This window comes from Thamnophis sirtalis, unplaced genomic scaffold, assembly GCF_051295495.1.
Source record: "Thamnophis sirtalis isolate CommonGarterSnake01/CBP01778 unplaced genomic scaffold, rThaSir2_p1.2 scaffold_3, whole genome shotgun sequence".
NCBI classification, from domain to species: Eukaryota; Metazoa; Chordata; class Lepidosauria; order Squamata; family Natricidae; genus Thamnophis; species Thamnophis sirtalis.
Window position 1 is genome coordinate 150,968,127 of NW_028261383.1, and position 17,117 is coordinate 150,985,243.

At 41.3% G+C, this 17,117-nt stretch overlaps 1 protein-coding gene across 1 annotated transcript in view; it reads right to left on the minus strand.

Annotated features, from left to right (window-relative positions):
- Positions 1-10,734, minus strand: part of ESYT1 (extended synaptotagmin 1) — a 77,490-nt gene extending 66,756 nt beyond the window's left edge. The window contains exon 1 of the mRNA XM_087710429.1: positions 10,316-10,734. Coding sequence (XP_087566555.1) covers positions 10,316-10,660 — 345 coding nt within the window. The 5' untranslated portion in view covers positions 10,661-10,734. The remainder of the gene's footprint in view (positions 1-10,315) is intronic.
- Positions 10,735-17,117: the final 6,383 nt, after the last annotated feature.

Below are 17,117 nucleotides of genomic sequence, written 5' to 3' on the forward strand. Positions count from 1 at the left end.
CCTAGAAAGGAAAGATCCAGGGGAACTGACCTGGATGATTGAGAATCTCCATAGACATTTAGATCCAGGGAAAATTTTACAGGATCACTGTAAGGAATGCACCTGACACTTGGTGGATAAAGTTGCTTGCCTTTATATTGAATTGAATGCCAGTTTTGCAGATCACATGCAGTTGACTAAGCCACGATCTTGTGTTATCTGGGAGGAGTTTGAGCCTGCTAGTCTTAAAGAAGTGAACAGGATCCCTATAGTAATGGTATTCTATTTTCTTCACCACTGGTTTGGTAGCAGGAGCACGCGCACATGCGCAGAAGGTCCTTGATGATGTCTGGGTGGGTGGGCGGAGCCTCAAGCCAACGCCATTATTGGTTCGCCTGAACTGATGCGAACTGGCAGCATACCACCTCCGGATCCTTAGCACTGTTAGCACTGTATAGATTCTTGATGTTATTTCTATAGGGCATCCTGATATCTTCAATTTTCAATATTTTTCCCCTGTTGGTGGTAACGGTAGCACATTTCTCTGATACAAGCTTGGCTGTATTTACGGATAGTGTTGAGCGGTGATTCTATTCCACATGCTGTTTTTCCCTATAGCTTCAGATTGTTCATGTAGAGGAAGTAGGATAGCCCGGCAGATGTTTTTAATGTTTGTTAGCCATGGCCTGACATGTTCAGTACTGTTGACAAAGGAATCAATGCGATGACAAATAATAGTGGTATTGGTGATTCTCCTTGAAAGATTTCTCCCTTGATATTAATCTATCCCAATCTATCACCATTGATCAGCAACTGTGTCTTCTATTCTGCCATTGATTTTTGCACAAAGCTTCCAAAGTTTCCACTGGCACCCGTTATTTCTAGGCACTTAATTAGCCAATCACGTGGCAGTGAATCAAATGTTTTATTGTAATCATCCCAAGCTACATTCAAGTTCATCTTCCGTCTCTTGCAATTTTCCAAAGTCATTTTGTCAATTAAGAGCTGATATTTTGTTCCTCAGTTTCTGTTCAAACGGAAAGAGCTTGTTTTCAACTAAATGCTGTTTGACTGCATCAGCTACCACACCAATTAGTAATCTGAAAGAGGCTGGTAAGCAGGTAATTGGCCTTAGTTCCCTGGTGCTGCCCATTTTGTTGGAATTCTCATTATAAATTTTGCCAATGTTAAACTCAATTTCATCTCCTTGCAGTATATTGTTAATTGGCTGACAATGAGTGGTGCAGATCAATTAAAATTATACAGTTCATCTTCTCTTGGTGCTGACCAATTCTTGATTTTCCTTGCCCTCTTCTCTACACCATTTCTTTTCTTTTTTCAGCTTCTTTTCATCCACTTCCCATCCAGGCTGCATTCTTATTATTATTAAAATGTATATGCCACCTAATTGCCCGGCTGTCTGAGAAGTTACCAAGTTTTGTATGCAAAAGGTTCCCCCATCCAGTCCTTGGTATCTCTGGCTAAAGAAGATGATGCAAAGCTGGTAAAAGAGAGATTCAGAAGAGTCAATCTTAATAAATGACACTGAGTTGGATCGATCCATGATCCGACTCAGTTCAAGGCAGTTTCCTGTCCTCTGAAAGACTGTTTTGACTGCAATCAAATCGCTTATATCTGGATATTAAAACAATACTTTTCGGGTAAGTGGTTTGAAGATGCCAGATGTTGCAGTTGCAAGCTAGGGCATTCTGCCAAGGAAACAAACCAAGAACAGCAGTTCAGGGGCTGGAGTGCAAACTCAGTCGCTTGATGTCATCAGGCAGACGGACGAGGGAAAGAAAAACTCTCCATTTATGGCAAGCAGTGGATTGTTTTTTTCCACATCAGAGTATATGTGCAGTCCTCCCCCCCACCCCTGATCCCAAATTACACATTGGCAATCAACTCTCCCAAAAGTGAGGATGAGGGTACATTGTTTTAAAAGATAAAATTAAGCTCCTTTTGTCTCAAGGCATTTCTACAGGATTGATTTGTGTACTTTTAAAGGAGATTCATTTATGCCCTTTGTCACATACTTCTCTTGCTTAAGGTCCAAAAGGTTCTAGAGATTCATTTAAAAAAAAAAAAAGATTCTCAATTCTTATGCTGCTTACAAGATAGTCTTGCTTCCCTTCTGTTCAGAGGTGGTATTTAGCAGATTCTGACTAGTTCTGGAGACCCGGTACTGGAAATTTTGAGTAGTTTGGAGAACCGGTAAATACCATCTCTGGCTGGCCCCGCCCCCATCTAGCCTCTGCCTCCTGAGTCCCAGCTGAACGAGAGGAAATGGAGATTTTACAGTATCCTGCCCTTGCCATGCCCACTAAGCCACGCCCACCAAGCCACAGAACAAGTAGTAAAAAAATGGGAATCCCACTACTGCTTCTGTTAGTTATAAAAGAGCAAATTAAATATATTTCACTGTCTCATATGAATGTGCTGATTTGTACTTCTCTTGTCTTTACCACTTTCTTAGTTCTTTGTTGTTCTTAACTAAGAAACTAAAAACAGAGGGCCTCGTGCAGCTGAAATGTGTTGGCAGGTAGATTCATGACAGAAATTTTAAACGCTAAAATTTTTCAATGCACTTCAAACAGGGGACATCTGGAATATAGAGTAGAGAATTTCTTTCTATGAAAAGCCACAGGCCCAAATTTAATCTATTCTCAAGGTGTGCTGCAAACTGTACTTAGTATGTTCACAAAGGCACTGTGGTTTTAACGGCTTATATCAGCAGATCCCCCCATGATCTTTTTCAGCCTCTGAGGCTATCGTACTCAGCAGTTAATCTTCGCTTCCATAATTTGCAAAAAAACAAAGGGTGGATGCTGTCTGTATTGCAACTTGAGCATCTTCAAGTTCATTTAAAGATTAGTTGTTTAATCTTTACCGTTATGAAGTGGTGTTAAAAGAAAGTACAAGTGGTTCTTGCTGTGCAAATGCCTCTTAGGAGCAGCGCTCAAAGTTCCAGCTATTGCAGGGTCCCTTGGATCACAGGGCCCCCATTTGCAACCTTCACTGCCGGCTTCCAAGAAACAAAGTCAAAGAGGAAAGCTGGCAGGCGCTCACAAATGGTGACCACTTGATATCCTCTTAACAACAGCACGGGATTTGTATAACGACAGCAACTGGAAGGGCTGGAACTATTGTGGCTAAGCAGTGCAGTCACATATAGCATTTACACTTTGCAACGACATAGCTTTAGCTACCAAACCCTAATTTCTGTCAATAACTGAGGGTGATCATTAAAGTCTAGTGAAAACTAGAAACCAGAGCTTGAAAATCCAGAAATCAAAGCTTGGCTCTGGCTTTTTTTTCCCTAACAAAGCAAAACTAAATCCGGCACACCATATACACAAGATAGAAATTCTGGATTTTTATGATACAAGGTTTAGGCTAGAGGGCAAACTGAGAAATCCAAACACAAGGAAGACTCTGCTCTGCCTCTGTCAATAAGAACAAGAGTTACCCCGCACCCGCAAACACACACACACTCTGTTTTAGCATTCTAAACCAAAGGACACCATTAAGTTGCTGTGAGCTCATTGGCTTAGGATTTTGGACATCCAGCCCTTTCTTACAGCCCACAATTGCTGCTGTCCTTTGCATTCCTATAGGATGACCCTACTGCTCAGCCATAATTCATTTCTGGGATGGTATTTCATTTCCCTCTTTGTTGCAGCAGCTGGAGTGCAGACCTTACAAGAACAGCACCCAATTTTTAGGCACGGTTCAAATAATTAGACAGGAGGAGTCAGCCTTTCATAGGTACCAGAACAGTCATCTGGGGCATCCTTACCAACACATGAGTATGTATGTACCGTGGCACGACAAAACCGCGCTCCACTAAAGCGCGCCCGATTAAACCGTGTCACTGACGTCATCAGCGACAACAGCGACCGTGGAGAAAAAAGGGCGCTTTAAATAGCGCTTTGAAAGCAAGCCGATTCAAGTTAAGTTAAGGGTTAGGTTTAGGGTTAGGTTAAGGGTTAGGTTAAGGGTTAGGGTTAGGGTTAGGGTTAGGTTAAGGGTTAGGATTAGGTTTAGCATTAGGTTAAGGGTTAGGTTTAGGGTTAGGTTAAGGGTTAGGTTTAGGATTAAACCTAGGTTAGGTTTAGATTTAGGGGTTAATTTTAGCTTTAGCATTTACAGCGTGCTTTTTTCTCCGCGCTGTTGTCGCGCTGTGATGACGTCAGCTACGCGGTTTCGTCGAGCGTGCTTTAGTCGAACGCGGTTTTGTGGTGGAACCTGTATGTACAATTTCTCTCTGATACATGCAAATAACACATGAAATCCCTTCCCTGTTCCAGACCCACATTTCCCAAAATTTCCTCTACTATGCCTTCCTAATCCTTCCACAAAGTTACAAACCCACAACATTTTCCCCTTGAGACATAGGGAGTGATCTTCACCAGAGGTGATATTCAGCAGATTCTGACCAGTTCTGGATAACTGGTAGCGGAAATTTTGAGTAGTCCGGAGAACCGGTAAATACTACCTCTGACTGGCCCTGCCCCCATCTATTTTCTGCCTCCTGAGTCTCAGCTGATCGGGAGGGAATGGGGATTTTGCAGTAATCTTCCCTTGGAGTGGGGAGGGAATGAAGATTTTACGGTATCCTTCCCTTGCCTTGCCCACCAAGCCACGCCCACAGAACAGGTAGTAAAATAATTGAATCCCACCACTGATCTTCATAGAAGACCAGTTGGTTGTCATCAATACCCCAAGAAGCACTATCTTTGTTGACAATAATGGAAGGATTCTAACCTCTTTCCTTAGTAGGAGAAAGGGAACATGAGGCTCCCTCTTATCTCCAAGGGGACTAAGGCAAAAAAGCTCAGTTTGCAAAACAAAACTATTGCAGCCAAAGAGGGCAGGTTGTCCCACCACTAACAAAAGGGGATGGCTGAGAATGAGACACAATTCTCAAGCCTGGGTAGAGTGCCTTCTGAGCATTTTCTTTAACTTGTCCAACTGAACTATTTTCAAAGTCTTGGATTTCTTTCTCAAAGGCCAAAGTGTGGGTAAACTAAACAAAAAGCACTTAGAATAGACTTCATTGGGGGTGGCAGATGGGCCTCACTACTCTGAGACCAGCAAGGGGAAGATAGAGTTTCAGAGGCTTAGTAGGGTATCATGCCAGGGAGACAGATGGGCTCATAGCCATGCACAATCAGGATGTATATCTCCTTGCAAAGACGATCCTTTTATAGTAAGGGACTTCACCCATTTTCTTACAATGGATTCACATTATCCTGTTCAATAACAGGAGGTGGGGAAGGCTCATCATCTCTGGATTCACCAGATCTAAACATGCAACATCTCCATCCAATCCTTCTCCCCCCCCCTCAATCTCTAAGTTGTATCATCAATTAGCAAGCAGATATTCATGTGAGATTATTTCTGAATACAAAATTAGATGGTTGGAATGCAAGGAGGCTGTTAACAGAAGAGATCCAGAAGGTACAAGAAAGAGATAGCTGTAAAGAACTAAAGAAGAGAATGAGGGCATCATATATTTAACTAAGTATATAAATTCAACGGGGGATCTTCACACTATAATTTGCAGATCTGGTGTTAAACTAGAGTGTGACTAGCCATGATTTATTAAATGAGCCACATTTAACTGGGTTCGCAGAAAAAAATTCTAATCCTGGATTATGAACCACCATAGCTGGGTTCACACAACATGGTAACTCAAAAAACATAATACAGCATTGCAGCTTGGCACAATGTGTGAACCCGGGCACTCTGTTAAATATATGACTGCAACAATTACCAATGGATTAATTTATTGATTAATGTGAATAACCATTCTCTGGATGGGAAGATTCTTTACAATTTCTGTGGCATTGGGGCCAATTTAAAACAAGCCAGCATGCATTTCAACCAGTTTAGGGCTCAGTTAAACCACACTCAATTATGAACTGCTCCATATCCAAAGGTTTACCAAGGATTGCAATCCCTGCAGCACTACAATATCTGCAAAATAAATACATGTTTGCGTTTATCAGGCTCCTCAAATCAACAGTTGGCTCTACATCTCTTAACTCCCAATTTTGTATGGCTTGGCTTAAATTGAGAATAGATCTAGATAAGGATTTTTATTGCAAGCTGAACTGGCAAGATACATTTAACAGATGATTTTATCCTGTCAAAATAAAAATGCAGTTCTTTTTTGCATCCAAGTCAATATAAACCTGTGGTTTATTCTGCCTGCCTTTCCTACATCTCGTCAAAGTCAATTTCATGTGCTGAGTGGCAGTTGTTTATTGGCAGAACTGACATCTATGTCCTTAGAACTGTTGACTCTTGGCTTACATCTCACAAGATTTGGATATATTGTGAATAACTGTGTAAAGGGCAAATTCACATTTCACATGTCAGGACAGTCAGTGCAGAAATATGCTACTGCATTCCATCACTGTCTCCCCTTGTTAGATATTTGCTCAAGAGGCAACAATCTACATTGTAAGAAACCTGAGGCATAAGAAAAATAATAGCCCATGAATTCATCCTATAAAAGTTCTCAAATGCAAAGTACAATAGCATTACTGTTTAATAGGGTATTTTGCATATCTAGCAGTGTGCTAGTACTTAAATCTCCACACTGTTCCTTTCAATGAACACTTAAGGCAAGTAATCCTACTAAAACAAAGAGACTGTGCACAAAATAATTAACAATTCCTTTTCATCGCTGAAGGAAGTATCTATCTTGGGCAGCATTTTGTTTTGTTTTTTGTTAATCAAGTTTTTTATTTTTCAACATATAAAAATTCCATTTTCAAATTAAAAAGTGTGTTGTCTGGGTACAAATAATTTTAGGAAATAGTAATCAGAATATTTGCAACAGCATTCATTACATTAATAATCATTCTATAATAATAATAATGATGATTTGCTTATCCATTTTAACATACCTCCTTCATATCATTGATTCTTTTCTTACAATTCCCTGTTTTTATCAACTAACCATTGATATAATTAATCTCAAGTCAAAAATATTCCAGTTTCTTCCTTTTCCTTAATTGTAAGTGTTAGCTTATCCATTTCTGCACCTTCTAGTATTTTTTTAATCATCTGTACTAGGGATCTCTTCTGTTTTCCATTCTTGTGCAAATACTAGCTGCAGTCAATATATGTAAAATCTATTTTGATTTGTTGCATCTTGGGCAGCATTTGGAGCCATAAGAAAAAAAATCTTGTTTAATTATAGGATATCACCAAATCAAAGAAAGCTTTGTTGAAAAAACTACATGTATAGTGTTTTATCCTATTCAGAATACTTTTGCCAGGCTAGTTGCTTATACTTGCTCAAATCCTCTGTAGCATATATACAGAGGAAGAGCTAAGAAAAGTTAATGGTTAGAAACCCAGAAGGCAATTTCAAGATGCTGATACATCTTAGGAAAGCACTGTGCATTAAAAACAAAACAGAAAAATCAGATGGGCTTTTCTCAAGAAAAACAGGATGCCAACAGGAAATTGTGGAGATAGCAAATACGGAAACTACCTAACACAATGGTTAGAATTAGAACAGGATAGATGCAACATTATACTCATAGACATCAATTTATCTCTCCTGCACTCTACCTTTTGGGGAATATAAAATGTTAAACAGAAGCCGCTATGGTGCAAAGTAAAGCATCAGCATATAGCCTCATCCTTATTTCTAACGGTAACATATAGAAATACAAACTGTGCGTTGCTGCAACCTAGTGTGCTGTTTGGAACTGAGTCTGTCGCTTCCACCCATCAACAGACAGAGGTAAGCAGAGTAAGAAGGCTGGAATAGGGGCTGTTTGAGGATGAATGAACTTGCCAGTTGACCCTCTGCTAAATGGCATTGTAGAGACGGACTATGCAAACACCATGGCAGCTCTTTTGTAGCAAGGCAGCTTTTCCTGGGAGTGCCTACAGCAACATGTCCCCAAAATTCCAAATGCCTTCAAGGGTCTCCCAAAGATTAAAGAGTTTGGGAAGTAAATAAAAAAGAATTTGGGAGACAGAAAGTTAGAACAAATGGCATTAAAGGATATGAATCCAAGGGAAATGCAGCAACTGCTCTTGTCAGCCTCTGTTTTGCTGTTTGCTTTTCGGCTGCCATTGAAATGGGGAGGGAGGGCATGGTATTTGGGTGAGAGAAATAATCTGTGCAGCAGAACTGTTAATTGGGAGTTGCTCACATCATTTGTTTGCGCATGTGGAAGGAGGGGAGTTTCCCGCCAAGGCCAACTGTCCAGCATACCAACCTGATGATGATTTTTGAAGATCTCTCCCACCTGAAAGCTGTGGAGATATACGATTGGACTATGGACTGGGGTACCAAGGGGAGGGGAATGAATCTTGCATTGGTATCTAGTGCTTTCGCGCTCTTTTGCTCAGATCCAGCTTTGCTTAGCTTCTCATTACTTAAAATCAGTAAAAGTACACTTAATTCTGCAAAATGGAGTTGAGTGGTTTCTTTCTTGGTTATTAAGTGAAGGAGCCGCGACAGCTCTGCAAAGGAGCTTGCATGCATCTCCCAAAGAATTCATAGGATGACGTTTGCTTCTCCTTTCCACTTACACAGAACGTCTAATTTTTCCACCACAGAGAGCAACAAACAAGGAAAATACCAGACTGATGACTCCAATTCCCAAAATTCCTGGTTTATTAATCCTGAGAATTCTGGGAATTGAAGGCCAAAACATATGGAACTTGGAGAAGGCCGGCCTAAAGACGCTTGCTGAAAGGAGAATCAGAAAAAGAAATCAGAGTTGCTACCAGAGTTACTGCTACCCAGACGGGGATTCCTACTACTGAAAATAACAACAAAAGCATGAATATACGCCAGAGCCTTTTACTAATGTTATTCTCTTTCAAGCCCTACAATAAAACTGTTAAGAGAGTTCAGCAGAATCTTCATCTAGCATATGAACTAGCCCAAGGCTATTTGCATCAGCAGTGCATACTGGAGAGTGATAAGGCAAAAGGAAAGGCAGAAACAGCTTGGAGAAGACATTTTATACCCACATTTGTATTGATTAGATTTATACATTGACTAAAGTGAACAGATCCATGCATCAAGAGGTGTGACTGTTTTGCCAATCAAGTATGAAAGGAGCCAGAAACCCAAGAATCAAACCCAGAACCCCATGAATCTGTTTGCCCGGAGACTACAATGTACCATAAACCCTCTCCCTTAGTGTCCACCAAGCTTCCTGACATTTTTACCTTCAATTTAAAAAATGGAATCATCTCCCAGCATCGTATTTATTTCCAAGAACATCTTGGGGGCCCAAATGTTTTTCCTAGAAGATAAAGATGGTTGATAGCAGTAGCCCAGTTTTCTCTTTGGGAATGTGCTCAGCTATACAAGTAAAGGACAAAAGTGATAGGGAGAGTTCTGGAGCAAGCGGCTTGGCAAGTCACATTTTGGCCAACTAATTATTTGCAACTGATTATGTCAGGTTTTTTTTTTAAACCAATGGGCATCCCCCACCCCATCTTCCATGTTCTCAGCGCACCCACATTTTTTCAATACACATACTAGTCCCAAATGTTATTGGGACACATACATGGTATATGATAAAAATCAGTTCACTGAAGAAGATGCAGGGCTTGATAAAGGATGAAACCATTTAGGTTCACCCTAAATATGACACCTCAAAGAATCCTATGTATGCTCCCTTATTTATAATAAAAGTTAGATGGATTGACCTACAGAGCCTCCAAGCCACAAAATAATTTTACAAAATCAGATTTCTTTCCTTCCTTCCCTTTTTTTAGTGTGTGTGTGTGTGTGTGTGTGAGTGACCAATAATCCAGTCAAAGCATAGATACAAGAATAACCAATACTTTGTGGGTTATCTTAAACATTAAAATAGATTCCCATAATATCATTGTTTATCTTTCAGATGCCAGTAGGGTTTTCTCCCCCCCCCCCCCTGCAGCTGCAGCCACTCTTTTAGAACAAGCACTAAGCCTGAGGGCAAGTACAACTTTTTTGTAGATTTCTTTCCTTTTCTCAGCTGCACTGGAACATCAGCCTAGCTGGGCTAAAAAAAGAAAAAAAGGCCGAACTCTGCTTTCACGGGGAAGAGAGAATTGAAATAATGCATAAGTACATATATAGATGGACGCCAAAGGAGCGCTTCCTAATTTAAGAGGCTGCCGCATATGAGGAAGTCTCATCTTTTTCGCTCAGAATTCAATTGCAGCTCCTACCCACCCAGTAAGCGCTTTGATGCGGGTCCCATGCGAGAAGCAAGATCATCCGGGAAAAGGAGGATTTTTACTAGACGGGGATTCCTCCACAGCTAACACATTTCGGGCAGGGGCGCGGCACTCTTACCCAGGCGGGCAGCTCGTTCTGACCCAGGCTTCGGCCCAGATCCACGGCGCTCCTCACCGTCACCTCTTCATCGCCCAGGATCTGTCCAGCCGTCTGCAACGACCGCTCCTTGCTCAGCCGCCGGCTCCGCCAGCCCATGTAAAGGGCCACGCCAGCCACCACAAAGCCCACGCTGAGCCCCGCCCGGCCGGCCAGATACACGGGCAGCAGCCACAGCATTCGCCGTCCGATAGCGCCCAGCGCCGTCAAGGCTTCTGCAGAGCTGAAGCCGCCCGGAAACCGCGATCCCAAGCTGGGCGGGATGGGATCTGACGGCCCAGCTTCTTGCTCCGTGCCCCGCTCCATGGTGCTTCCAGGACCGACTTAGAAAGCACCAGGCTGGCACTGCGGCTAAGTCAACCGATCCTGAGGTCCCGCGGCTGTTGCAGTCATGGATCGAGGAGGCGGGGCGTGGTCGAAACAACGCCCCTCCGCGCCGCGGATTGGAGGATGAGACCCCCCTGAAGGCGGAGCTAAAGCGGCAATAAGCCGCGTTCTTCGATTAGAGCAGATTCCCGGAGGAAGAGACGGCAGAACCAGAAAGCCCCGCCCCTCCTTGTCCTGATTGGGCGACGATCGTTCCAAAGATAATGGAACTAAGGCAACGGCTTTCTTTACAGTAGTTCTGACTCGGCTGCGTACTCGATGGGCGGAGTTTCTCAGACGATTAACTGTTGACTGGTTGACGGCTTGTTGGACGGGCGGGACGAGAGGCGTGGCAAGCTGTGCATCACTCCGAATTCGTAGCTTTGGGGCAGGAAGTTCAGGAGAGACGCATTGCTTTATTATTCTTACGTACTATTTTTTAAAAATCCCATTTTCCCCCTTTAATTTTCTTAATGGACTAGTCTTTCTCTTTTCTTGTTATTCATGCATTTCCAAGAATCTTCCCAAATTGCGAACAAATCCAGGTTCGTTAAACCAGCAGTAGAGAGGCAGCAAACAGGTAATTTGGAGGGGCTCAGCAATTCTTTATAAAGAACAACAACAACAACGATCGCTAATTATAGGAGATGAAACTGAAAGAATAGCAACTATCAAAATACTGCACATTCTTAAAAATTGGTCAGAAGAGTGGACAGGATTTTGTGACAGCCAGTCGTTTATTTACCGAATTATATAAGAACACTAACGGCAGTGCTTTCAGTGTTTTTTGGCTCAGCATGTTTGCATTTCTTGAATCCATCCCCCCAAAAGCAGATTATGCTAAATATTTTTTAGCTTTGTCAGAATTTGACTAGGTAGTTCTTGAAATATATTTTAGCATCTGCAACGGTAGAACTGATTTCATTAACTCTTTATTCAAACAAGCTTCAGACAAAACTAATATTTGGCATGTCTTATTTTTAAAAATTGACAGCTAAGAAAGAGAAAAAAATGACTAAAATCTCACTCTAATCTGTTAAATAAAACACTCATAAGCTCCATATTATTTGAAAAAAAAACCTAACATCTGTATTAATGTAGATCATTTTATCAAAGGGGAGGTATATACAGTCATAAAGGGACATGGTGGCTCAGTGTCTAAGATGCTGCACTTGTCAATCAGAAAAGTCAGCAGTTTGGCGGTTTGAATCCCTAGTGCCGTGTAATGGAATGAGTTTCCGTTACTTATCCCAGCTTCTGCCAACCTAGAAGTTTGAAAGCACGTAAAAAATGCAAGTGGAAAAATAGGAACCACCTTTGGTGAGAAGGTAACAGCATTCCCAGCGCCTTTGGCATTTAGTCATGCCGGCCACATGACCAAGGAGACATCTTTGAACAGTGCTGGCTCTTCGGCTTTGAAACGAAGATGAGCACTACCCTCTAGAGTCAGGAATGACTAGCACATATGTGCAAGGGGAACCTTTACCTTTATACAGTCATGTGAAAAAAAGTACGCCCCATTTAAAGTTTTTTTCTTTTAACCTATGTAGATATACTAATATTTTATCTTCATTCAAACAATATATAAAGGTGCAATTTAAACAACTATGAAAAAATGTCTTGCAATCATTTATTTAACGAACAGATATGTCATTTCTTTCTATAAAAACAATAAATAGATATTTGGCTCTAGCACCAGGTATTGCTCCCTTTGGCAGAAATAATCTCAAGCAGGTGCAACTACTATTCTCTGACATCTGCTAAGAGGATTCCCTCTCTCCATTTTTCCACACAGTATTTTTTTCAACTGGGCAATGCTCGAGGGGTTTCTTGGATGCGATGTCTGCATCAAATCACCCCACAGTATCTTCATGAAATTTAGATTTGGGCTTTGACTTGGCCATTGTAGAACTCTGTTCCTGTATTTGTGTGTGTTTCCACCATTGCTTGGTGATTTGTTGTGTTGTGAGCTCCATTTGAACCTGAGCTTCAGTCTTCTGACAGACAGACTCATTCTCAAGCACCCTACAGGTACTACCTGTTCTACTTATATGCTTTTCTATATTTGATTCCAATTTTTTAGAAATTTAGTTCCAGTATACATTACTCACATACTTCAGTTGCATAATTCTTACAGTATTCTGTAAGAAAACCACCTGTTTGCAAGAACATAAGCAAGTAGCCAAATGAGTAGACCCGAACTCACTGATAGCCTCACACTGTAATGAACGAGGAAACACATTCAATTTTTCAGCTAACCAAGATTGTTGGATGAGCAGGGACAAAAACAGCCAGGGAAGAGATTGACACCTTGAGAAACAGGCCCCTCATCAGTCAATAGAAGTGCTGATTTACTACCAGCCTATAAAGTACTTAGAAGATGACAGCTGGGCAACTAATGACTTAAAAGCCAGCCATCAACACATCCCAATCAACACTTAAAAAGCCACTTAGAACAGACACTAAATACCACACACAGAAGAGCGCACACTCTGTTAGAGAGAAGTTCCCAGCATGGGTCCAAAAGCTCAAAAGACAAAACCTCTGGTTCTGGTGACCGATACAGTTTGGATCCTGCAGTATTCTCATTCACTTTTGTATAGAAACTGAGCTTATGATTTTAAAATACTCCCTGTCATATCTTAAATTACAAAACTTCATTTTCTATAGAGGGCATTTTGAAGACTGCTGGGAATGCTTAATGAGACCAACTTTTTTGGTTCAATTTTGAGACTAATAGTTTGATTAAAATATTGCTCAATTTTAAAACTTTAGAGCATCTCTTTTTAAAATGCTGAACATTATCCAACGATATTCAATCCATTATGCTATTTTTTGAGTTAATTCACTCTGTCATCTCTGGCATCATCTCTGGATTCACAACACTGTCTCACCAAAAGAAAGCTTACAAAGATAAAGTAATATCCATTTGTCTGATTGCATTTTATTGTCTGCATGTCTGGCATCCCAACTCTAATAGGCTTGCTATAGGCTCAAGGACCGAATGGATATGAAACTACCAAAATATTGTAACAATTTAGCCGAATGGAAGCAAACAGAGCTAGTTTTAATTTATTTGCAACTCTGGCTACAGTTTTCCCATCTTTCCCACTACCTCATGTTTAATTACTGTATCATTTTACTTGTCTCCTAGTTACTGAAGCACACACATACAAACTTTCTTTACTAAATTCTCAACGAACCTCAAAAGAGTGCTTTATATATGGCACAGTTCCCCAATTAGCAGCAAGGATTGGTGGCACATTATTCTCCTGTTCTGCTTTCAATCATTCAGAATAGAGCTGGAAGGGACCTTCAGGGTTTTCTAGTCTAACTCCTGCACAACCCTATAACAGTGATGGCTAACCTTTTTGTCATCGTGTGCCCCCTCTCCCGTGCCCTGTTTTGGGCCTGTTAAGCCTCCTCACCAACCTGGAAGCCAAAATAGGACACGGGGGTGCCACATGAGGCCCTAAAATGCAATGCGAGTGGCCCCCCTGTGTATGCGCCCTACCTCCGTGCACGTGCATGCATGTCCCCTGCATGTGGCCCATCCCCCACGCATACGTGGCAGAGATCTGAAGACTAGCTGGCTGGCAGGAGGTGCGCGGGCATGCACAGTGGAGCTGGGGCAGGGGTGGATTCCTGCCAGTTCCAACCTCTTCTATAGAAAAGGTTCCACAAATCTAGTGCTGTTTAGAACCAGTTCCAGCTCCCTCCCCCCACCCGTCCGCACATCATCAAGATGAAGAGCGAGAGGAGGAATTCTGGGAGTTGACGTCCACAAGTCTTAAAGCTGTAAAGTGTGAATTCCCCTGTTTTTTTTTTCTAAAGGGTTAGGGGTGCAAGGGTCTTGTAACTTGACAGCTTTAAGACTTGCGTGCTTCAAATGCCAGAGTTTCTGAGCCAACATTTTGTTTGCTAAGTGCCAAACCACTCCCATTCGGACACACGACTGGCAAGCCACCCCTACCTGGTCACATGGCTGGCAAGCCACTCCCACAAAGCAGGCCACACCTACAGAAGAGGTTCTAAATTTTTTTGAAACCCACCACTGAGCTGGGGCATTCGTGCCATAGGTTCGTCATCACAGCCCCATAGCATTTCAGACAAGTGACTCTCCAGTCTCTTCTTAAAAACCTCCAGTGATGAAGCAACCACAACTTCTGACAGCAAAATTGTGCTTCTTAAAGACTGCTACTGTATAAATAAAATAATGAAGGAGGAAATATTTTTCCCTATTTGAAAATAGTTAATTCAATAAACAACTAAAGCTATGAAACTTCACAGTTCCCCCTTTTTATGGAAGTTAATCTTTGGACCGAAGACACTGGGGTGTTTTATGGGTGTCATATTGCCCTCAAACACACTGTCACTGAGAATGAGAGCCGTATATAAGGAACCCCCTGGCTTTCTCCTTCTTTAAATGTTTTCTGGACTTGAGGGTTGCTATGAGACTTACATATAAATGTAATAAATAAAAATAAATAACTAAAACCCAACAGTTAATACAGAATCCTATTTCCTGCTTCCTTACCCAATGACTGCATAGACAGAATCAGTGAAACATAATCACCTTTCCTCACTGTGAACTCCGGCTCTATTTTAGCTGGCCAAGAGCAGTGGACAATCCTGTAGTTTTATACTGGTTTCTTAAATAATTTTCAAAATTAAACTCACAGATAGGAAACTAATTCATATGGTCGATTGAATACCCAGTGCAAGCTTAATATGAACCATGCTTCAATTCCTGCTAATTCGTATGAAATATATTTGTTTTCTGAAATGAGATTTGAAATATTTCTGAAAATATGTTCTCTATAGCATTGGCCTTTGTATTATTACTTAAATTTGCCTCTTTCTCCTGGTCACTGCCTAGATGTTCATAATCTCACCCTTTCTCTCATCTCCTAACACAAAGTCAATCCAGATGCCGTACCAATAATGTATTTTACTAGTTACATGTTGTCTACCTTTGTACACAGCCTTTCATAAGACAATTAATCTGCATTAGCTGAGCTTTTGCTGACATTCTTTGCCAACGATCCTCACTTCAAATGTCTCGTCTGGGGCTGCCAGAATTGCTCTTAAAAAGAGCACAAACCAGTTTGTGTGCCAGGATATTGAATAGCTATCACTTGAAGCTACAGGCACATTGTTTATGGTCTGTATTTTAAAGCAACATTTTAGCCAAGAAGACTGTGCCAGTGAAGCAATTTTGTATAATTTCTTCCAAGATAGCTGACTGACTTATTTATTTTCATATATTATATAATTAATTATAAGTAATTCAAGGTGCCGAACATACCTGATACTCCTTCCTCCCTCCTATTTTCCTGCAACCCTGCAACCCTGTGAGGTGAGTTGGGTCGAGAGAGGACTGGCCCAAAGTCACCAGCTGATTTTCATGTTTAAGGCGGGACTAGAACTGATGGTCCTTCAGCTCCTAGCCTAGTGTCTTAACCCCTAGACCAGTGGTGGGATTCAAACTTTTTTACTACTGGTTTTGTGGGTGTGGTGTGGCTTTGTGGAAGGGGAAGGATACTGTAAAATCCCCATTCCCTCCCCACTCCAGGGGAAGGTTACTGCAAAATCCCCATTTCCTCCCAGATCAGCTGGGACTTGGGAGGCAGAGAATAGATGGGGATGGGGCCAGTCAGAGGTGGTATTTACTGGTTCTCTGAACTACTCAAAATTGCCACTACCGGTTCTCCAGAACTGCTCAGAACCTGCTGAACCAAATTGGTATATAGTAAGGTAGTCAAGTTGCCTTAACATGTTGTAGTTTCATGCCCATGTTTGTTTGGCTAAAATCCAGAAATGGTTTTTCATTGTTTAACTTTCAAATTTATCTGTAAGCTTGGTGGTGACCTCTCACCTGTGTACTAGAGAAACCTAACTCTGCTCGTCATTCTGAAGTCCCTAATCTTATTTAGTTATTGAATTTGCTATTTAAGATGTATTTTAAAATAGGCTTGAGACTTTTAATGTATTAAATGCTAAAAATACATATCCACTCTCATCTGGCACCCCTTTAGTATAAAAGAAAAGCTGCTTCACTTTACACTGCCCATTAAGGGTATTTTTATAAACAAATAGGTCGCTATAATTTTATATAACAGAGCTAACTGCATCCACTTTCCTGTTTACAGTTTCCTTTTTCATGCAGTAGATAAAATTGGAATCAAGCCAGCTCTACAGTACAAGATATGAAACGATGGAGGAAATCCATTCAGCTGCTGCTCAGTTACCACCCAACCTGAAAGAATTTGGTGCCATCTAAAGGCAAAGTGTGCAAGCTACTTCTAAAAGGAAAGGATGCTGTACCGTATCTAAATAACTACATGCCTACCTTTAACAGTATGTATAGTGTTGCTTTGCAAGATAAGCAACCCTT